Below are 22,668 nucleotides of genomic sequence, written 5' to 3' on the forward strand. Positions count from 1 at the left end.
CCTCCTCTTTCCTCCTCGCCCTGGCCGCCCGGTTTCAGCCCCACACTTAGCGCCCAAGTTGCCTCTGATTTTACAGCTCCTCTCAGTTTTCCACGTTGTGTTCATTTCACTGAGAAACTGCCCGTCAATTTCAAACGCTTTGTGGTTGCTAAAAAATCCTAATCCGCACGGTTCAGGCACCTGCCCTGGCCTCGGAGACCGGCTCCCCGCCGGCCCGGAGACGGTTCCGCGTGTGCGCTCGTGCGGGGTGTGCTGGGGAGGCGGGCTAGGGTGCACCATGCCCGCCGAGCGCGGCCCTCCGCGGTTGCGTTAACGGGCGGACTTCTCGCGGGCCAAGCCACGGAGGTCACCCCCGGCGGGTAACTGTGTGGGTTCACGCAGGGGTCCTTTGGGCACCTCTCCCACAGCGGGGACTATCGCTTCTAACCCTACCCTGCCCCCCCCCACTTGAGAAGGCGGCGTTTGGCGGGGGAAGGGGCTCCAGAAAATGACCACGCATTTTAGAGAAAGGTAGTGCTCGCTTCCCAGCCTCACCTAGTTGGGGCTGCGGCCAGGCCCCGCCCCTCCATCTCCCCCCATCCCCCAACCTAGCGGAGGGAGAGATGCCAGCGCAGTGGAGTCATGCCGCTGGCTTGGGCACCATTGGCTCATGCCTGGAACACGCAGCGGCGAGTACGCACATCTGGCGGCCCGCCCGGACGGCTCCGGTCCTGATATGGAGAGAGAGGGCGGGAGGGTGTGCGTCCGAGAGCGAGAGGCCGGGGGAGCGCGGCCGAGCCGGCTCCTCCCCGAGCTTGCATCACCAGTCCCCCCCGCCCCTTCCCCCTTTGGCCCCTCCTCCATCCCTCCTCCCTGCCCAGCCTAGTTCGGCTGGTTCTCGGGGGAAGCTATTAATAGCATTACGTCAGCCTGGGACTCGTAACCCGGAGTAAACTGGCTCGCCGCCAGCCAGAGGGCTATAAAAGGGGTGATGCAACGCACTCGGAGCCACAGTCGCACGCAGAGAGGCGCGCAGTGCCCAGCGCTCTCCCCGCGCCGCCGCCCGAACCCGAGCCGACCCGCCCGCCAGCCCGCGCGCCCGCCGTGCGTCCTCGGGGCTCGCGGGTCCGCCCCGCAGACAGACAGCCCGACCCCGCCCTCTGGACCCTGGCCGCCTCGACTGGAGACCGGAGGTGAGCGCTGGAACCGAGTGAGTGAGCGCGGCGAGAGTGGCCCGCTTTCATTCCCTTTGCGCCCCTCTAATAAGCAGTCCCGCGACCCCTGCGCCCGTCCCCGACCGCGCGCCCAGCCTCCGGCTGCGAAAGAACTCTGGCCGAACTTCTGCCAGACAGGACTGCTCCTCAGCGCTTCGGAAAGTTTCTCGCAGAGAACTTTCTCTTTTGACTCGGAGCGCGAAAGGTTCGCGGTGACGGAGAGGGCGGGCTCCCGCTCCTCCGCGGGCTCCGGAGCCCCGCTCCTCTCTGCCCTCGGTGCTTGCTTACCTCGCCCGCAGCGGGCGTGTGGGGAGGTGGGTGCGCGGGGGTGGCCGAGGCTCTGCGGCTCGCTGTCCCGCTGATCCTTCGCTTCGTGCCGGGCGCCGCCATTCCCGAGCCCAGCCTTCCCGGGGCCCGCGGAGAGGCGGCGAGGCCGGGTGCCGGCGGAGCTGCTGCCCCAGGAGCCGGACCGAATGAATGGGAAAGGGACGCGCGAGCCGGGGTCGCGGGCGCGGCCGCTGGGGGTCGCCCTGCGCACCTTGGAGCGCTGGGCCGCGGGACCGCGCCTGAGCCTGGAGCGAAAGTTAGTTGGGATAAGTTTAGAGGTGGCGAGCGCTCGTGTTGCTGTCCTGGGGCGGAAGGCGGAGAGGGCTCCCGGCACAGGCCGGTGTCCAACCCCTGGGAGCGAGACTTCTTGTCCCAAGGCTCTTACACGCTTTTCTCCCGTACCTGTGACTCTTCCCGCTGGCGGGTCCGCGGGTTTCTCTGCCTTTCGTCCATGGAGACTGACCTTGGAGGAACAAGGGTGCGAAGTCAGTGCAGATTATTGAGGGAATGCCTCTGTGGTCTAGTGGCCAGGACCCTGAGAGCTTATCCTGCGCTTTGTGTCTTTGAGCCTCAGTATCCCCCTTGGGAGAAGTGGGCTCACAGAGCCCGTGCTGGCTCCCTCTGCGTGTTTGGAAGCACCAAGTGCTGGTTGGACCCAATAACCATTAAGGCCCTCTCTGGCAGAAGTTTTTCAGATTCCAGGGTGATGTAACTGAAAGAAAGGGGGCCGGTGAGGAGACTCGAATGTCTTGAGTTGGCGGGATGTGTGTGTGTGTGTGTGTGTCTCTGTCTAACGTCATTGACCAGCTTCGGAGGCAGTGAAGGGGCATGTCTTCCCTTCCTAACATTCTCCTTCTCTGCTTCCCCACATCCCATTCTCATTTCATCTACCTACTTTCTTTCCTCCTAACGATTTTCTTTTCCCTAACTTTATTACTGAGCTCACATATGCATCCTTACAAATAAAGGTGTTGTAAACCCTTGATGGAGCCAGGGGGGGGAAATTAGTGGTAGAAAATTCGGGTGGTCTCCCCCATTGCACTTTCAATATGAGTGACAGTCCCATCTGTTGGGGGGGGGCTCCCCATCTTTAAATGAAGGAAGAATTGTTATTACTGCCCTTCTTGTTTTGTATTTGGTGTAGAATAATTCTCCAACATATAGTCTCTTGCCTTGAGGATATCCTGGACAAAGACTGGGGTGGCAGAGGGTTTTGTGGCTGTTATCTGGATGGTTTCAGAGTCAACGTGACAGGTAACACTCTAGGCTGACAGTGTGGATAAGATACAGCACCCAGAGCCTTCCTTTCCTTTCTGTCTTAACCCCACCCCTCTCTGTCTCCCTCTTGGCCCGTCCTCTCCATTGTGCTCTTTCTTCTGTACTCCCTCCCTGTCTCAGTCCTGTCAAAGCTTCCTCTGTAGTGGATACCAGATTACTAAGACTGCTGACCCCTTACCTCCCTGGCCATTGGCTCTATTCTCCATTTGCCTTATTGGTTGGTCCTATCGGTGTTAGATCTCTGTTGGTGATGAAGCAAAATGAGCAATGGGTGAGTGGTCAACAGCTTGTTGAGGGCTTTGCCACTCGCCAGCTTCATGGCCTTGGGCAAGTCACTACCTTGTTGGATCTCATGTTACTCAATTGCAAAATGAAGATCTGACCCACGTGCCTCTAATGTCAGGCGTTCTGTCCCATTATAGAGAGCCCACGATTTCTTCCCTTTTCAGTTGGCTGGGCATGGGACAAGGTCAGTGGTTGCAAGTGTTACCCAGCCTAGGGAGGAGGAAGTACATAGCCAGGACACCAGAGAAACCAGAAATGGTTTCATGTGTGAGAACCGGTTATTTCTCAAGTACGTAAGAGCCGTGGAAACAAGCTTTTGCCAGCAAATAAATAGTGGGGTAGAATTGACCCGGTGTATTGGGAGCCCAGGGTCAACCAAAGTTCAAAAGAAACGGTGAATGACCTGAATTTCACTAGGGTTCCAGTCAGTTCCTGATTGATGGGGCTACCTTGCATTGACAACAACATTTCGAGTTCCCCCTAAAATAAGGAAAGTGGAATCACAGTCATAATGGCTCTCCGGTGTGTGTATAAATCCACTTTGTGACTCTTGTGTGATCTTCTTGACTACCCCGTGAGGGAATGGGGGCAGGCAATATTGGCCTCATTTTCCAGATGAGGAGACTGAGGCCCAGAGAGTATGTATGGTAGTGATGGGCTTGTTCCTGAAACCCCAGCCTTACACCAGTGATTTTTAGATAGGCTGGGAGAAAGACCAAGATAGGAAGGTTGTGAAAGACCAGTATCGGCTTCCCATACTGTGAGATGTTTTACGAGCAGCACTTAGTGTAAAGAGATAACAATTAAAAGTGAAAATTCAATGTAGTTGTAGCTACTAGGAAATAAAATCTGGGAGTTGAATTTCCAGTTAAAGAAATACACGAGTAAAGTTTCACTTTCTTGAAAATGATGAAACTGCCAAAGATATGACATGGTTTCTGATTGGAGATAATGAAGCAAAAGCAAAATGCAGGTTTTTGTAGCAAGTCTGGACGATTTTAAGATCAACGTAGAAAGCCAACTCAGAAAATCCCCAGATTTTTTTGTTCTTCAATGAGGGGGAATGTTGGTGGGTCTCGACTTGGAGAAAAATTGTCTGAAGACTTAACTTCATTTTCCTCACAGGGACACAGCCTGAGTCTGGGCTGAATGAGACCTTGAGAGAATGAGTAAAGGAACAACTAGGAAGTATCTCAAAAAGTTAAGCTTTAGGGGCGCCTGGGTGGCACAGCGGTTAAGCGTCTGCCTTTGGCTCAGGGCGTGATCCCGGTGTTATGGGATCGAGCCCCACATCAGGCTCCTCCACTGTGAGCCTGCTTCTTCCTCTCCCACTCCCCCTGCTTGTGTTCCCTCTCTCGCCGGCTGTCTCTATCTCTGTCAAATAAATAAATTAAATCTTTAAAAAAAAAAAGTTAAGCTTTAGTGGAATGCAGAGAAAGCTCAAATCACTACAGATGCAACTGCTTTCCTTTCTGAAAGGTTTTTTTTAGCATTTTTGCAGCCCGTTTCCATCCCCAGGTAAGCCCACCCAATGCTTTTCATGAAAACATTCCATACCACTGACATTCTTGTTTCTTTCCTCGGAATGGCTGACTTTAAACTAAGAAGGGAAAACACCAGTCCCAAACAGTAGACCCCGAGCCCCGAGAGCTCATTAATAAACTTAGCTGGGGGTTGAAGCAGAACTACACTCAACACTGGGGGAATTCAAACTACCCAAGTAGAGGAGAGCCATCCAGTCGTCCAAACAAAGCCAGCCCAGTGGTAGCTGGGACTTCCATCCTTGAACTGCGTTTTTAATCAAGTTGGTTAAAGAAGGGGAAACACGAATGCATGGGAGAATTAATTGTAAGTTTTGGCCTTCAGAAAGCTGGTTCCTCAGAGTTTATCACCTGCCAGGGAAGTATCCTCCCTTCATCCAAAGATGATACAATTAAATTGATAGAGGAACATTGGTTCTGGCTCACAACACAGGTCTTTGGGAAGAGAATTACAGATGTTTCTGAGATTTCTTTGAATAGTCAGTGGTGGCATTGGTTGGCCTGGCATTCTTGCCTCCATCAGTGTATTTCAGATCTTAAGGGGGAGTCAGTTAAAAGGTCAGGGTGATCTATTCCGAAGTGTTTGAAATCACAGAGAGTGACCGGAGCCACCCTGCCACCGGGACCCCACAGAGCGTCTGTCACAGAGCCAATTCTGGGCGGGAGGGATTGCGGGGAAGCCTCCCAGTTGCTTTATATTTTCCAGGGCATGTTCATGTGTTACTTTCTCAACTCTTTGCACAACTCTGGAAAAATGGGGTGATTGTCATTAGCCTTCTTTTACAGAGGAGAAAGCAGGCACTGGGTGGTATGGTGATGATACATGAGTAAGTGGGCCTCAAATCTTGATCATCTGACCCCAGTCTAAGAATTTTGTGAATAAAAGACCCACTTACGACTCCTGAAATGCAGGCAGCAGCCCGAGTGTGCACGCTGACACAGAAAGATCATCAATTCATTGCACACTGTTCATGTTTTCCGCCTGGCTCTCTGCTTAGTCTGCTCTCCACCGCTTCTGCTCCAGGACCCCTCACCTGGCCCCTGCCAGCCCTCACCCCGCAAGAAAGTTTTGCTCTGGCTTTTTTGTTTTTGCAATATAAATAATATTTTATATTCTATAAGTTCAGGGCATGAGTTCTGGAATTAAACTTAATCCAAGTCCGATGCTGCCTCTTACTAATTCTGTGACTTTGGGCAAGGTGTTTAGCTAGTCTAAAGCTTAGTAACCTCATCTGTGAAAGGGGGCGAGGACCTAATTCACTGGGTTCTCGTGAGGGTTAAATGAGATGATGCACGTAAGGTTTCTAGCATGAAGGAGGCACTCGTTAAATGTTAGTGACTTGCCAAAGGGTTTCCTGTCCACTGGACTGGGCGAGTGACGGCGCGCGGCCAGATTGAGAAGTGGTGTGCCCAGACCATCCCCACACTCCTCATACCTGGAGAACTGACCGCGAGGATGGGGGGGGGGGGACGGCCACTGCTGGAGGGAGTGTATGGCAGGCAGAGATTTATGGGGGTCTTTTCCAAATTGGAACCATGGAACTATTACGATTTCTACCCTTCACTTTCCTTTCATTGTCCCTTTGGGCTCCCTGGGCTCTAGAACGAGAGAGGTAGACGAGGCCTCAGAGACCGCTAGATCTGGCCCCCTCTTTCCCCCTTTCATGTGCTCAGTGGGGCAGTCTGCGGGGGTCAGCAGGCCTTGCCAGCTCTGAGTACAGGAACGGTGAAGACACTCAGTCCCCATGCCACAGGAGCTCTCAGCCATGGGCCAGATGAAGACTGAGACTCCGAGCCTGGGTCATACTGTTCCTTGGTGCTGGAGCCAGTCCCAGGTTCCCCTCGGTCCCCAGCCCCAGCCTTTCCAGACATCACAGGGCTGAACAACACCCCCAGGAAAGGTCCAAATCCTAGTTCCTTGCTTTTTTCTCTGAGGTCTTTTGCTTCAGCGGTCTTAAACTTAAGAAGGGGCTACTGGTCCCTTGTGACATGAATCCCCTGCTCCCTGCCACCAGCCCCAGCTCCTGCCAAACTGGGCTGAAGAAACACACCTGCTAGCTACAGTTACTTTCCTCATTCTCATTGACTTGGCTCCAACTTCCTGAGGGAGAAGCTTCAGAGATTTATTTGCTAAAGCCAAGGGTCCCCGAGTCCTCGCGTTTACTTCCATTCACTGATAGGTACATTTGACTTGATTTCAGATACCTTCCAAGTTTCTTTTCAAAACAGAGACTGGAAATGGGGTTATATAAGAGTCTCACTGATTTTTTTTTTTTTCTTTAAATGCTCTTCCTCTTTCGGGACTGTTTGAGGCTACATTTGCATATATGCACACTGGCCAAAACTAATAGCTTCTTGAACCCCGAATAGCCTGAAATGGCACCCTTTATAAATTTCAAGTAGGCATTTTATCCACATCACTGAGCTGTGTATTTTAAGAACCTGTTTTACTCAAGAGAAGGATGGTGTAACACGAAAACAACACAGAAGCTCGAGGCGGGGTATGGCTGTGGTGTTGGGGGCTGCAGATGTGGGGAGACTTGATCCCATGCCCCCAAATCCCTGAAGTAGTTTGGGTTTCGATATTTCTTTCAGCAAAATGATGCTTCAGCACCCAGGCCAGGTCTCTGCCTCGGAAGTCAGTGCGTCTGCCATCGTCCCCTGCCTGTCCCCTCCTGGGTCACTGGTGTTTGAGGATTTTGCTAACCTGACACCCTTTGTCAAGGAAGAGCTGAGGTTCGCCATCCAGAACAAGCACCTCTGTCACCGGATGTCCTCTGCGCTGGAGTCAGTCACCGTCAGCGGCAGACCCCTCGAGATGGCAGTCACGAAAACCGAGGTAGGTTCTCCTCGAGGGGCCCGTTCTTTCCACGCTCCGTCGTCGTACACCCACCGGGCCAGGCATGCTCCAGGCATGGGGCTGCGCAGCATGTGGTGATGGGGTCCATCACAACTAGGGCCCAGGCAGCCAGCCTGGGGAGCCAGGACCAGCTAGCCGTGCTCAGAGCCTTGGTAACAGCTCCTGCTCCCAGTTCACTTCTGTCTCCGACACTCGCACTCTTCCCCATCAAGCAACCTTTGATAAGACACCTGGAGTAACAGATGCGGTGAGAAGTCTGAGAGCCGGTTGTTGGCCAGGCGGTGGTGGCTCGAGGACCTCAGAGTGGAGGTCTTGGCTTCTTTGTCGGCCTTCCCCTCATGGATAAAAGATGGGACTGTATCAAGCGGACTTAACTGCCATGACCGCTGTCTTTGGTCAAGGGGTAGCAGAACTGGCCAAAAAAGAACCAAGTTTAAAAGGAAGTTGGTTATGAGGCCTTATGAGTCCATAAAAGGGTGTGGGGGTAATAGCGAATCCTGCATGGGATTGATCTGAGGGTTAAACGAGATGGCATTTGCTAGGGGTCTAGCTGACCGTCAGCACTCAGTGACTGGCCGCGGGGACTACCATATGGTGCTGTGTCCATAAGGCATCGTTAGAGGCATTGCCTGCACTCCATTAACCTCAAGAGGTCATCATTGCCTTGTCCAGTACTGGCCAGTGCAAGCTGGGCCATGGGACACACAAGGAATTTTTTTTTAATTCTCTAAATACCTTGAGATAACAGGGTGTAATGGGAAGTGGTAGGATCCCCATAGAAGAAAGAAAAGCATTTTGCAAGGGTATTTGGAGGGCTCTTCAGAAGAAGAAGCAGCTGTCCAGTGCAGAGGACATCCGGTGACAGAATGTTTCCTGCTCCATGGAAATATTCCTTAGAGCCACCCAACTCATCCCCTGGTTGTGTGTTTACTAAGTGACCTTCTGATCTGAGGACAGTTTAACAAGTACGTTCTCCTATAGGGAAGAGAATGTACCAACTAATCTCGTTAAATATTCAGGTCCCCTTGGTTGTTACAATTCTCTTAAAATAAGATGCTGAGCCTGTGAAACCCATTGGCATCCTGTGTGTTTGGGCAGCGGGAGGCCCGCCAGGTCCCAGGTCCAGCCATCTCGGGGAAGGCAACAAGGTAGAATGAGGCAGTGTGTCCCAGAGAGGACACGGGACAAGGAGCCAAAGGCCTGGGTTTACACCCAGGCTTTGTAGCCTACTGGTCTGGTGCCCATGAGCTGGTGATTCCTGGGTCTCCGCGGACGCACTGCTGCTGGCGCCTCTGTGCCTCGTTTCCACATCAGTACGGTCAGGGCATTGAACTGAATGTCCTTGAAAGCTTTTTCCATCTCGGACAGTGTACAATTCTGAGATTTGCTCTACTTTCAAGTACTTCCTCGTATGAGAAAACCCTGAATCCTCTCCCATGCATCCAAAAATATCTGTAGGGTTGTATAAGAAGTACTCCAGTTGCTGAGGTCTTGATGCAGATGGTGAGGTTAATAATGGTAGTAACTAAGGCTTACGTAGCACTGACTATAAGCTAAACACTGTGCAAAGCATTTTAATTTTATATATAGATATATATCTAACTTAACTAATTTGACCCTCCTCCCAGCACTATTAGATAGATAGATAAGATTATTGATCCCATTTTACAAGTGAGGGAAACTGAGGCTCCGAAGAGTATGGTAAGTTGCCCAAGGTCTCACAGCGAATAGGTGGTGAAGCTGGGATTCAGAACCAGTTTAGTTTAAACTCAGGTGTCTGCCTGTGTGGTCCTGGGACCCAGGATATAAAAGGTGGAACTGCATCTTGCCCTGCTTTCCCCTCCAACTTTGTTTCTCTAAGTTGGGAGGCCTTCCGTCTCAGTGCAAGCTAAGTCAGTGTCATCGAAACCAAAGGACTAGTAATAAGACAGATCGGAGGTGACCGTTGTGTCCCAGGATTTCTTTGGTTTGAGGTGTGGTTCCCGCGCCCTTTCCTGCTGCCTGGAGCAGTGACAAGTGACACGACCAGGTCTGACATCAGCAGCCTAGACCATCACCCACTCAAGCCCACTGTGAATGTTTCATCCCAGCTGGCCTCGGGTCTCTCAGCGAAGCCCAGCGCTATACTTTGTGGGTTCCCCATCAGTCCTGAGACAAAGTCAGGATCAGAGCCAGCTTCCAGAGAGGACCAGATCCTAAAGCAGGACAGGGTTTTGTTCCCTGAGGACCCCCACGGCTGACTCAGGGTGGGGTGCAGAGGACGAGGTCCGTTTTTGTTTGCTGGATAAATCACTGGTTGGGTCGGGTGCACCACCCAGGGGTGGCCCCAAGCCATGGGCTGATCATGCCACTTTGTTTGGGGAATGCACTTCGGTTCCTCTTTTCCAGGAGCTCCACGGGCTTCTCTTGAATTCATGAGGGAGGTGTTTTCATGCTGTGAGTGAAGATAGAGGTGAATGGGGGTGCCTTGGGGTCTCAAATCAAAGAAGAGGCAGGAGGGGAAGGGTGGCTAGGGGATGTTCCTGAGGTCACTCCTGGATCCAGGGGAAACGACGTAGCTACGAAACAATCTGTTTCATGCTCTAAGTGATTATGGTCGTTACTGATAGTTATCATTCGGAATATCCAACTCATCTCAGAATCCAAGTGCTTTTCTAAAAAAAGCTGAATTTGAACTTACTAGTATTGCCAGTGTAATTTTAACTAGCGGTTCTCCGATTTGCATTCTCCCTTCGTGTGTACGTGTGGAGAGGTTTCATGCAGGAGGCTAGGACTCGGACTTCCTCAGCCCTCTTTGCATGGGGGCTGTCCTGGTTTGCTGTTTTTGCTGCAGTGAAAGGCAGTGTATTTAAGGTGGGTTGCACTTTTTGCCTCCCACGAAGCATGTGGTCTCTCGAATTTTATAGGTAGCCCCTGAAGAAGATGAAAGGAAAAAGAGGCGGCGGGAAAGAAATAAGATCGCCGCTGCCAAGTGCCGCAACAAGAAGAAGGAGAAGACAGAGTGCCTGCAGAAAGTGAGTCGTCCCTGGGGCGCCTGGGTGGTGCGGCGGTTAAGTGTCTGGCTCTTGGTTTTAGCTCAGCTCAGGCTTGTGAGGTCGAGCCCCGTGGCGGGCTCTGTGCTGAGTGGGGTGGGGGTCTGCTTGAGCATTCTAGCCCTCTGCCCCTCCCTCCACTCACTCTCCCTGTCTCTCTAAAATAAATAAGTAAATCTTAAAAAAGAAAGAGAGAAAGTGAGTCTCTCCTGCCTCGCCCCCTCCTTTTGCTCATGCCTGCCCCCCCCCCACCAACCTCATGTTGCCATCACAAGGGGAGTCAAAAAGCCCACTGCCCAGAAGTCTTTTCCCAAGAAGGACATGTAGTTGGTAGCAGAAAGGCCAGTTGCTGAAGGAGGAGAGAACAAAGCTGTTAGCACATAGAAGGGGACTCTGGATGTGGAAGAAGCAAGTGTGTGAATTAAAAAACCACAGATTGTCTGCTGCCCAGATTCCCAGCAGTCTTGGCCCGTCCATACACGTCCAGCAGCTTCTAGACTGCAAGATATGTCAGCCCAGTTACAGAAGCTTCACTCACCCATTTTACCGAGAGAAGGAAGCTGCCAGCTCTCAGTTGGCTCAGTATGAAAAGCCTTTAATTAATCTCTTCAAACAAGTTACTTCCTTAATCTGCAAGCAGTGGTTACACTCTTTTTTTTTTTTTTTTTTTTTGCGTTCTTGTGTGTTCTTAACTCTGCCGCCCTTCTCCTCGGCTCATCGCTTAGTCTGAGCTCCCGGCTGTGTTCCACCAGCTCCCCTTCTGAAGGGAGAAGCACAGGTGGGAAGAGCTTCTCTGGGCAGGTGGAACGGGCCGTGGCGCCGTCCTTCCCATGGCTGTGTCCCCTCCCCCAAGTGTGGACAGGCCAGGGCAGAGTCTCCGCCCGGGGTCTACAGGTCCCCAAGGATTCTGTTGATTGCTTCAGGGAGGCAATGAAAATTGAGACATTTTGTGTGTTGCCATGTACATTTTCTCTGGGGAGACGAACTTCTCCCTGAAATCAGTGATTCATGAAAGACTAAGCACCATGAGTCTGCATTTCTTCCCAGCCCTCAAGGCCCTCATGGGTCCAGGAGGGCTGCACGTGGGCTGTTGGACCCACGCAAAGGAGCCATTGGTTCTACTGTAGCTTCATTGCCATGAGAGTCATAACCCACCCTCAACTTTGAGTGGAAACTCAAGGGCATCTCTGAAGAAGCCTCCAAGTTCAAAGGCTTCTCCAGGGTCTGGATTCTCCCAGACCTAATTCCGCTGTCCCAGCTTTGCGGGGACACCGTCCCAGGGAGCCCACGGCACTCCCTCTCTGCAGGCCTGATGAACCCCTACAACGTGTGACCACCGCCACCCCGAGGCCAACCTCTCTGCACTGGAACCTTGGCTCCATTCCTAATAATTCTGTTGCTTGTCCCCCAGGAGTCGGAAAAGCTGGAGAGCGTGAACGCCGAACTGAAGGCCCAAATCGAGGAGCTCAAGAACGAGAAGCAGCATTTGATATACATGCTCAACCTTCACCGGCCCACGTGCATCGTCCGGGCTCAGAACGGGCGGACTCCAGAAGATGAGAGAAACCTTTTTATCCAACAGATAAAAGAAGGAACATTGCAAAGCTAAGCAGTTGTGGTGTGGGGGCAATGGGGGAGTCCTCATCGAAACCTTCGACATCCCAAACCCTGAAGCCATTGGAGATCTGACTTCCTGTGCACCTCTCGCATCGCAGCCGTGAAGAACCGTCAAGGCAGAAGAGCCCTTGGTGACTCAGCTGGGCCTTTCCTCTCTGCACCGGAGCGGACTTTGGACCAGGACAAGGGCATCTTTTTGTGTCAACGCCAGGATTTAGGCCTTCACGTACTGGCTGGTCTTGGGTGCTGCAGATGGCCCCTGGTCAGGGTCCTGCCCATCTTCTGCCTGGATTCTACAGAAACCAGGACTCTCACCATTAGGACTCATGCTGAAGAAGTGTCTGTACCTTGGGTGGGTGGAGTGGGGCCACGGCCACTCACAGGAGACACAGAGTGAGAACGGCATTTAGCAACGTTGTACAATGGCCAGGGTTGTGCTTTCTAGCAAACGTGCTATTACGTACCGGAATTACTGTGTGCAAGGCACCTGTGTCAAAGCTAGGCATTGTGCTCTCCTGAGGTTTGTTTTGCACGACACCGGTGTGATTTTCCTCAGGTCTGTTTCTGAGAGTGTGGGGGGCGATCACCATATGCAGTGTCTTCCAGAATGTTGAAGTGGCCAGAAGAGCTTGTCCGCCCCGGGAGAACAGAATTCTGCTGGCAAGCGGGCAGTTTTGTGTCAACAGAGAAAGCCACCTTTCCCTTGGCACCCAGGCATTAACGCAAAACTCATGGGCACGACCACAGGTGCTCTGTCACAAACTCAGTTACAATGTCACAGAAAGAAAGCAGGAAGTCCAACTTACAGAGGGCTAGGACTCTCCCCTCAGTGACTTAGGTCAGGAGTTATTTCTAGGCCAGAAGAGCCAACAAATATTCCATTTTCCTTTTCCCGCAGTTGAAAACCACATTCAGTGGAGACAAGTTTGAAGCCAGGTGATGCCTAGGCTTTAGCATTGTTGGATGTTAGCGGCATTGTTTGTCACGCAGATGTTTGTAGAAATCTGGCCCAGAGCATTGATAGCTGTGAGAGGTCATTCACACTGGCCACAGGACTCTCGCTACTGTCTGTTTAAATTCTGATGTTTCTGTGAAATCCTCAGAGTGTTTAATCCTACTCAATAGTATCATTACAATTTTCTGTAAGAGAAAATATTACTTATTTATCCTCGTATTCCTAACCTGTCGATATAATAAATATTGGAGCCAAGACATGGTAACCTTAAGTGTTGTGCTGGTTTCTGTTCTTTTTAAATGGGTTGGTTGTTGAACTCTAGTCATTCCCCACCCCTTCCCTCTCCATTGTGGGGGGGGGCGTTTTGCTTAAAAATTCTCCCAGGGGTCATCCTTTGCTCTTTGGGGTGCCACTGGGCGGGATAGTTGACTTTCCATCTGTTTCTTAGTTTGTGGCATCTGATGCCCAGTTTCTCATTGACAAGCCCCGGAACGCAGCGCCAACCAAGTATATCCTTTAGACCAACTGTCTGGTGTTAACATAGAGTTTTAATATAAAATCCGAATTGCCAGATACCTCAGCTATGTTTGTCTGAATGTACAGACGCCTAAAACTTTGACCCATTGTTCAGCTTGACACTGTACCTTCTGCCACGGAACATCTCTTAAAGTAGTCACTCGATTATATCCATTAGGTCCAAATACGTGTCTGATTGTTGCAAGTATGTATTTCAAATACGAGGAAAGAATGGAGGGAGGAAGAGAGGGAGAGAATCGTTTTCGACGGGATAGGTGTGCTAGTTCAAAGAAAGGCATTCCACCGAATTTTCTGGAATCTCCAGGGCATAGGCTTGCTTAGGGCTGGAACAGAACCAGGCTCCCTTGCTCTTTGCCTGTGAACACAGGTATCCCTCCCAGGCTAGAAATAAAAACTGGCTTCTCTGCTACTAACGTCGTTCTTCAGATAGGTATTAGCTTCATTCAGTGTTAAGACGCATGCACATGAATGGGGAGCTTGCTCCTCTGAACTCCTGTATGGTTCCTTTAAACTAGCACCTGTGACACCAGCGTCCTGATTTTCTGCTTTATTTGCACATCAGGGATACTTCCCAATCTGTAAAGAGACTATTGGTGGGGGCGCCATTTGCCGCTGCTTTCAGGAGATAATCTGTTTTCTTTAAGGGGCCGGGGGGGGGGGTGGGATTTGTTGCATTGACCCTCTGGTAGTAGGTGTAGGTGCCACTAATCAGCTGTTAGAAAACTAACATAGGGGCGCCTGGGTGGCACAGCGGTTAAGCGTCTGCCTTCAGCTCAGGGCGTGATCCCGGCGTTCTGGGATCGAGCCCCACATCAGGCTCCTCCGCTATGAGCCTGCTTCTTCCTCTCCCACTCCCCCTGCTTGTGATCCCTCTCTCGCTGGCTGTCTCTATCTCTGTCAAATAAATAAATAAAATCTTTAAAAAAAAAAAAAAAGAAAAGAAAACTAACATAATAAAATAAAAAATAATTATAAATAAAAAAAAAGAAAACAAGACAGTTTTTAAGCTGCCACAGACAACAATGAATTAGAGAGGAAGGAAGCGGGTGGTGGCTATGGCCAAAAAAAATTGATCTGAAAAATACACTGTATATGATCAGTGGAACTGAAAGCTTTTACCAAGTGCATTAAAAACAGTTTTGTTTTCTGCGGCCACGTTTATGTTTTGATACTTCAATAATAAAAAAAAGACGAATATGTATTTACCATCAAGTTGTTTAGTTCATCTTGTTTCATATACGGTGGAGAGGGAAGGTTGGGAGGGTCTGAGAAAATAAAGTTGGACAGGGCCTCCGCCAGAATCAGACACCTGGTTTGCCAGTGTCTTTCCACGGGGCTGCCTCCTGCTGGGGTGGTGACGTCACACTGGCAAGGCATGGAGAGCCCACCCTCTCTCCTGACCTCATCCTTGTCCCCTTGCCTTTCCCTGACATCTGGCCTAACGCCTCTTTCAGAATCTGGCCCAGGGGGATTCTGGAATTAAGACTTTCACTTTCTGCCAAGAGCTAAAATGCTATTTTCCATTTTTACCCTACTTTCTCCCCATGGGCTTTGAATAAACCAAAACCCATATTGAGCCTTTCCTCTCTTCTCATCCCATACTCTGGTCCTGTTCAGTTTCTCTGTGTTTTCATGGATCCGCCTGAGGTAGAGACTCAGAGGAGGCCAGTTTTGCCCATTGAGCATCCTTCTGTGTTCTCCTAGTGGCTCTAACCCCAGAAGCTTCTCAATTTGTCTTCTCAAAAACTGCTCTCGGGAACGAATTCACACCGAGGCTTAAAAGGCCAGTCGACGATGAATGCTAATAAAAGCTACTATTGATTAAAACGATTTGCTCAACACTTTACATGCATTATCTCGTTGAATCCTTATAGCAACTGTTACCCCCATTTTACAGACGAGGAAATGGAAAGCTGAGTCACACCATTGACCTTTCTAAAGGGTTCCAAGCAGGAGTGTATATTTGCATGTGTGTATGAGAGAGAAAATACACACAACATAAAATTTACCATTGTACCCATTCTAGAGAGTGTAAAACGCAGTACATTCACAATGCTGTGTGACCATCACCACTGTCTAGTTTCAGAATTTTCATCCCCCACAAAGTAAATCCTGTACTTATTAAGCAGTCGCTCCCTACACTCCCCTCCCACCAGCCCCAGGCAACCACTAAGCTAAAACCTGTCTATGGATTTGCCTCTTCTGGACATTTCATCTAAATGGAATCACACGGTCTGTGGCCCTTTGTGTCTGACTTCTTTCACTCAGCATCCTGTTTTCAGGATTCATTCCTCTTTGTAGCATTCATTTCTTTTTGTGGCTGGATAATATTCCACTGTATGGATAGACCATGTTTTGCTTACCCATTCACCTGTTGATGAACAGGTGTGTGTATTTTAACAAAAAAAATAGTCTTTATTTTCAAGGAATGAATCCCTAACGTAGGATTTCAGGCATAACATCAAACTGGGAGATAAGAGAATTGGGAGCAGGTGGCTTCCTCAGAACTTTCAAGTAACAATTTAGAAATCACATATTCTTGCCAATCACACTGGCTTGCTTTGTGGGAGGGGCAATAAGGCAGGAGGTATGGTACACGCTCTCCATAGGTGTCGATGCTTCCAGACCACTCCTGTTGCCGCTTGGCGGGCTCCTGGAATGGAAGGTGACCTCTCGCTCTCCCCCCTCCCCACCCACTTCATTTCACTGGGGACGAAGGGAAGAAAACCTTAAAGGGGGGGGGGTCTTAAGAGAGAATAACCAGGTTTCCACATACGGGCTGTTTGGAGAAGCATCAGGGAGGGGAGGACCGAAGATGACCCCCTGTAAAATTTAATTCCCAATTCAGCCCACCCACTGTCTGAAGTAGATGTCTTGGATTCTCTCCATAACATATATACACATATGGAGTCATGTGACTTCCAACAGTGCATCAGAAAAGTCTTCAATCAGTCTGGTTTTAAACCTATTCTGGCCCAAGCTTTCTTTTCAAGGCAAGGTACTGCGGTGGTTCCGAACAAGGGCTTTAGAATCGGGTAGACCTGCAGGTAAATACTGCCTCTACTACCATTAGTTCCGTGAAGTTAGGCTAGTGATACCGCCTCACTCTTTCACCTGTAAAACAGCAACAGTACCAAACTCCATGGATTCTTACGGTCATACGTGGAGAACATGGCATGGTGTCTACGGGATACAGTTTTTAATGTTATCATATATGGCTGCTAGCATCAGTGTCTACTGTGATTTTATGAAAGAGCGGGCTAAGGACCAAGACTGCCAACTCTGGGTTCTTGGATAAAATGAAACCATGAGCTCAATCAAATGTATCCCATCATCTTACATTCCTATAGACTTTGTCCAGTTGCTGAATCTTTTATATTTGGGGGAGGGGGAAAAAGTCCCCACACAAAATTGTTCCATTTGAAGAAATTTTTATTTTGATACCCACCTGAGTCCCTGGCAGGGTGGGCCTCTGTGGGGACAATGGGGCATTTGGGGGGAGGATGGTGGCCCTGCCCTGAGGGGGTGTCTGGAGGATGAGAACAAAGGGGTATGTGACAGTGACAGGTCACAAAGGGCAGCAGAGGATAAATATGGCTGCGCAGGGGTTTAGGCTGAGAGAGTGGTCACTTCTCTCACCAGGACTGTAGTTCGCAGCTTCGCAGGAAGATAAAAAAATCAGGGACAGAGGTGAGGTGGAGGAGCCCACTGTCCATCTCTACACGATTGCAGAGATTCAGTCTGGGGTCCAGGCACCTGACAGCATCCCCTCTGCCATCCTCAGAGCCCCCCACCCTGACCCCTGTCTCTGGGAGGTTCTGAGCCAAAGGGGGGCCTGTGGCCTGTGGCCTGTGGCCTGTGGGGTGGGGTGGGATTGAGACACCTGCCGCAGAGCCACCCGGGTGACACAGGAGGGCTGCTGCACCCCCTGCCAACCCAACAAGGCGGAGGGAGAGAAGATCCAGGGACCCCCCGGCCAGCCAGCACTGCTTGTGACACAAGGTAGTCATGAACACCGAGTCCCTGCTACCGTACCACACAGCCCATAGTGCCTCCGGAGTGGGTATGTTCAACACCGCTGTGGGGAAACTACAGCGACAACTGCACAAGGGAGAATACGACATATTCAAGTACGCACCTATTTTTGAAAGCGACTTTATCCAGATTACCAAAAGGGGAGAAGTCATTGATGTGCACAACCGAGTCAGAATGGTGACGGTGGGCATTGCATCCACCAGCCCCATCCTGCCGCTCCCAGATGTCATGCTGCTGGCCCGACCCGCGACCGGCTGCGAAGAGCATGCCGGGCGTGGCCAGGCCACCAAGGGAAAAGGCCGCAAGGCTTCAAAGACCTTGGAGCTCACCAGGCTCCTTCCCTTGAAGTTTGTGAGGATCTCCATCCACAACCGGGAGAAGCAACAGCTGCGCCTCAAGTTCGCTACGGGCCGCTCATGCTACCTGCAGCTGAGTCCCCCTCTGGACGCGCGGGAAGACCTCTTTGGCTACTGGGAAAAGCTCATTTACCTCCTGCGACCGCCGGTGGACAGTCACAGCAGTACCTACGCCATTCCAGCGGAGGACATGCTGTGCATGCCTGTGTTTGAGGAGGAGGACAGGAGGAGCCCAACAGGGGCAGATTTCCAAGGAAAAGGGGATCAGGACCAGGTCAGCATCCGGAGCCTCCACGTGGTCTCTGAAGTGGCCGGGGCCACCTCTGCAGCTTTTGCTGGCGGGGAGGGGACCCATCAGGACTCCCACAAACCCAACACCATGCCCGACATAGCCGCCCCAAACACCAAAGCTACAGGGCTGGACAAGGAGTCGGCAGCAGGGGCAACGACAGAGGCGGCGGGGGCGGGGGAGGCAGCGGGGGCGGCGGCAGTGGTGGCTGCAGGGACAGCAGCAGGGTTCGCAGCGGGGGTCACAGCAGGCAACACAGCAGGCGCTTTGAGCGTGGCGATCACCAGGTCTGGGGCCCCCGAACAGCGAAGCAGGGCCATAGCCGGCGCAGCCACCAAGCGTCCAGGAGGAAGCAGAGCCCACCTCGCCGTCGCGGGCGCTGCCAACATGTCCCCGAAGAGCCTGAACATGGCCTTGGCAGGTACCGCAAAGACCCCAGGGTTTACTTCCGACTCGTCCAACAGTTTCCCAGGGGCCAGCATGTCCCTGGCTTTCGCCGGGACAGGAGCCGCCGGCAAGACGGCGGGAGAAGGCGCTCTGGACGTGGTGGAGGGAGCGCTGCTCTCGGACGCGCCGAGCGCGGGCGGCTCGGGGGAGCAGGCGGGAAGGCAGCTCCGCAAGGGCCGGAGGGAGCGGAGGGAGCGCCGGGAAAAGGAGCGAGCCCTCCGGAGCTCCCGTCGCCGCAGGGCCGCCGAGAGCCGCCACAAGGCCCCGGGGGACAAGCTCCCGCGGAAAGCCTCCAGCCGGTCCTTAGCCGGCCAGCGGGCCGCGCGGGAGGACAAGAAGGAGAAGGGCCGCGGCAGCCCCGGGGACGGCGGGCGCGCCCCCCACAAAGGCATCAGCCACGCCCCCACCGCCAAGGAGTCCAGGACCTCCCACAAATCGGGGCGGAGCTTATCCACCACCAGCTCGGCCTCCGCCACCAAGAGGCTCGGCAGGATCAGCTCGTTCCTGCGGAACGTCAAAGCCAACCTTACCACGAGAACCGTGGCCTCCCCACGCGGCAGAGACGTGGACATGTTGGCGAAGACCGTGGACAGGAGCGGTATGGAGGCCATCATGGAGGCCGCAGAGACTGGCCAGTGCTTGGAGAGCGCGGGGAGCGGGACATCTGACATCATGGAGACCTTCGAAGCACATTAGTAGGACCCAGAGCTTTCGGCAGCTGCAAAGGGGGCCGGGGCTCAGGGACGTATCCCCGGAGACCCCATTCCAGCTTTCCTCACTGCAGTTGAAATAAAAAACCCCATACAATCTGACAATGGCATGCTGCATTCTGTCTGAATTTCTAGTTCCTGCAGCCCAGTAGTGAACTCACAGTGGATTCTGTGAGGTCAGCGGGGCTGCCACCTGAGTCCCCCAGGGTCCAGTCGAGGGCAGCCCCCATCTCACACCCATGCTCAGAGTCAAAGCTCATCCTGCCTCAAGGCCTGTCTGGCTTGTTCCTCAGGGCCACAGCTGACAGTCAAACTATGGCCCGGAATGCTCCACCTCCACCATTTCTCTATTTTTATAAACGTTCCTAACCCCCGAAGGTCCATAGACAAAATAAGAATAGGGACAAAGCCCATCTCCTCAGGCTATTCCGTGGAGGGAAGAGGGTTACGGCAGCCTTTGTTGGCAATATTCTGGTCTAGACTTAGCAAGTTCTTTCCTTGGCATACACCCTGGAGAGACAACGGTTGGTTCTAAGACCGTGAGAATGTTTATAGCAAAAAAGAGCAAAACACTGCCAGCAGCCCAAATTACCATCAACACAATTGATAATACAATAGGATGTGAATAGAGATATACATGCAACAGTGGGCGGCTACATACCTTGGCCTAGGGAAAAACCTATTCTGTGACTGTAACCTATTCCACTTATCAAAAACAAGATCAAAAGTACTTGTGTGACAAAAACAAGGGAACAGTAAACACAAAATTCGGAACAGTGGTTTTCTCCAGGGTGGAAAGGTAAGACAGAATCACAAGGTGAACACAGGGCTTTCAGTGCTGTTAGAAATGTTCTGTTAAGCAAGGCAGTGTGTGCACAGGCGTATTTTTCACATTATGATCTCTGCAATTAGAATGGTCCTAGAAGTGCCGTGGCAGTTATGATGAAGTTATTGCTTCAGACATACCAGTGCCTTTCCCTTAATGTTTACGCACGAAAGTGTTATGTCTGAAAGGTCTAGTTTCTTTAAATTGGCTTCTGGGTTCTTGTAATAATTTACCTACAATAAATGTAATCTCTATTTTACAGATAGGATCACTGAGGCTCAGAAAAGTTAACTTGTTCCCACTGCACAGTGAAACCTTTGCAGAACGGTGATCCACTCCTTTATGCAAAGCATTCCCACCAGTATGTTCCAAAACTCTGCACCAAATGCACTGGTTTAAGGGGAGGGTGGAATGGAAGCCAGGGGACTCCTGGTAGTGAGTCACTGTGAGCTGATTTTTGAATTTCAGTGAGCTCACAGCCCTCAGCTAGTCTTCTCTCAAGAGTGTCCAGACCACCCTTGAGCTGCGTCTGGCTCCCAGGCTTCTATCCCCAGCCTCCGGGTGACCTGCGCTGCAGCCATAAACAGACCTCCTGCCTGGGATTCCAGGGACCAGTCTGGAATCTCCCTACAATCCATTCCTCCCACAGCCACTAATTAAACTTTGGTATGGAGAAACAATTTAAAAGGGTTTCTCCTTCTGGCGTTCAGAAAACAAATCCTTAAACTTCACGTGCGGGAGATGATCTGTTAGGTCACAGGATCCATGGTGCTCGGACCTCCAGTGGGGGAGGAGAGGAGTCTGTTCTGTTAGTAAAGGGAATGGTCGTGGTGGCCATGGGGTGGGGCGCTGGGGAGGAAAGAAGGGAGCCAGAGACCCACACACATCCACTGTTTCCTCAGGCACAACAAGGTTCACAACCCAGGATGGAGAATTATTGGAGTGAGTCAAGTTACTCTTAAAGAATAGAACATGCCAAAGATTAGATTCGGATTGGCCCTGGGAAGAAAACAGCTTCAGAATCATTAACCCAGAGCTTCAGACAAGACTCGGAGCTGCAGGGAGACAGAATTAATAGTTTACTCTTAACCAGCTTTTCCCTGGACTCAAGGCGGGGAAGTTACAAAAAGATCACATCGCATTCCTTTGACCCTCTGATTTCCACACAGGCAGGTGCAGGTAAACACTAGTCTGGAATAAAGACATCTGCATAGCATTTAGCTGTTTAATAGCGCTTAGCCGGTTAAAGTTCTTTAATGTATGTGCCCCTTTCTGATTCTCTCAGGTCTCCATTTGGCAAATCAGCAAATGGGAGTTAAGAGCATTTAAAGGACTTGCTCAAGGTGGAGGTGATGGTGCAGAGAGGGATGAGGCAACACCCTTCATGTATCGCCTGCTGAGTCCTAGCTCTGTGTCCTGCAGGGAGCTACGGAGTCGATGGAAAAACAGGACGGCCTTGAGTAATCGTCACAACTCTTGAGTGACAGATACAAGGAAAGACGCATGGTCAGGGCACAGGATCCATTCAGAGGAGGGACTCCAGGGCAGAGAGAGGAGTCTTGGGTTGGGGAAGGGTTCACAGAGGACTTGGCAGTTTTAGGGCTCTGCCAGGTGGAGGAGGTATGGGGAGCAAGGGTAAAGAGTGCAGGAGGTGCAGGTCACAGAGAAGAATGTGTGCCAAGTACAAAGACTCGAAATATCACGATGTGTTGAGCAATTAGAGGTATTTCAGTATTGCTGGCAGGAGCACAAGGGGAGAAGAGGGGCGTGAGGCTGGAGAATCAGGCAGCTGGGTCTTCAGGCCCCTGGTGTGCTGTGTGAATGTCTGGGCCTTGGGGAGCCATTGAAAGCCAGCATTTGATGGGAGTGAGTTCTCTCTGGCTCCAGGGTGGACAGCTGATAGACAGGGGGCTGTCTGGAGACGGGGATCCTCCAGGAAACCATTGCATTAATCCTGGCCAGAGGGGAAACTGATCCTGTGTGGCAGTGGGGAAACGGAAGGGGACAGAGTCAGGAGATGTTGAAAAGATGGAACAGGACAGTTTTCCAGCCCACATCCTGAAAGACAGGGAGCTCATGGCGTAGGTTCAGCACTCATCTAAAGGAGGTAGAACAGACAAAAGGGGAAGTGTCCTCCCCCCATGGTGACTGGTGGTCAGTGTGGGGGATAGCAAAAAGAGAGGCAAGGAGGAATGTCTTAAGATATAAAACAGCTTCTACGTGGCTAAGGGGTAAAACATCAGGATAAGGCAGCCAAAGGGACTGGAGAGGAGAGGAGAGACTCCCTGAGCGGTTTCTTGTGTGTCTGGGCAGGAGGTATTCCCAAGGAACCTTCCTCACCGCACATAAACGTCGCCCAGTAGAGCCCCTAGTGGCCATA

General features: G+C 51.5%; 2 protein-coding genes across 4 annotated transcripts; both read left to right on the plus strand.

The window, feature by feature from the left end:
- Positions 1 to 926: 926 nt before the first annotated feature.
- ATF3 (activating transcription factor 3) lies at positions 927 to 14,570 on the plus strand. 3 transcript variants are annotated; one of them, XM_087858026.1, is made up of 5 exons: positions 927 to 1,085; positions 1,118 to 1,172; positions 7,220 to 7,463; positions 10,391 to 10,498; positions 11,928 to 14,570. In XM_087858026.1, exons 1-5 carry the CDS (start codon positions 971 to 973, stop codon positions 12,123 to 12,125), a joined length of 720 nt encoding a protein of 239 aa, XP_087714152.1. In that variant the 5' UTR covers positions 927 to 970; the 3' UTR covers positions 12,126 to 14,570. The 3 variants fall into 3 exon arrangements, with proteins under 3 accessions (XP_087714152.1, XP_045643820.1, XP_045643821.1); XM_045787864.2 differs by having other exon boundaries at positions 969 to 1,172; XM_045787865.2 differs by having other exon boundaries at positions 1,058 to 1,189.
- Positions 14,571 to 17,633: 3,063 nt separating this feature from the next.
- Positions 17,634 to 19,547, plus strand: GARIN4 (golgi associated RAB2 interactor family member 4). The gene has a single exon (XM_045787910.2). It carries the CDS (start codon positions 17,634 to 17,636, stop codon positions 19,446 to 19,448), a length of 1,815 nt encoding a protein of 604 aa, XP_045643866.2. The 3' UTR covers positions 19,449 to 19,547.
- The last annotated feature ends 3,121 nt before the right edge of the window (positions 19,548 to 22,668 follow it).

This window comes from Ursus americanus, chromosome 2 (genome assembly GCF_024610735.1).
Source record: "Ursus americanus isolate L20-20 chromosome 2, mUrsAme1.1.p, whole genome shotgun sequence".
Taxonomy (NCBI): Eukaryota; Metazoa; Chordata; class Mammalia; order Carnivora; family Ursidae; genus Ursus; species Ursus americanus.

What these genes read in the sequence shown, in the direction of transcription:
- GARIN4 (XM_045787910.2), top strand. Translation starts at nt 17,634, where the DNA reads ATGAACACCGAGTCCCTGCTACCGTACCACACAGCCCATAGTGCCTCC.
- ATF3 (XM_087858026.1), top strand. Translation starts at nt 971, where the DNA reads ATGCAACGCACTCGGAGCCACAGTCGCACGCAGAGAGGCGCGCAGTGC. An exon ending in CCAGCCCGCGCGCCCGCCGT is followed by an intron (nt 1,086 to 1,117) that starts GCGTCCTCGGGG and finishes TCCGCCCCGCAG; the next exon opens with ACAGACAGCCCGACCCCGCC. An exon ending in TGGCAGTCACGAAAACCGAG is followed by an intron (nt 7,464 to 10,390) that starts GTAGGTTCTCCT and finishes CGAATTTTATAG; the next exon opens with GTAGCCCCTGAAGAAGATGA.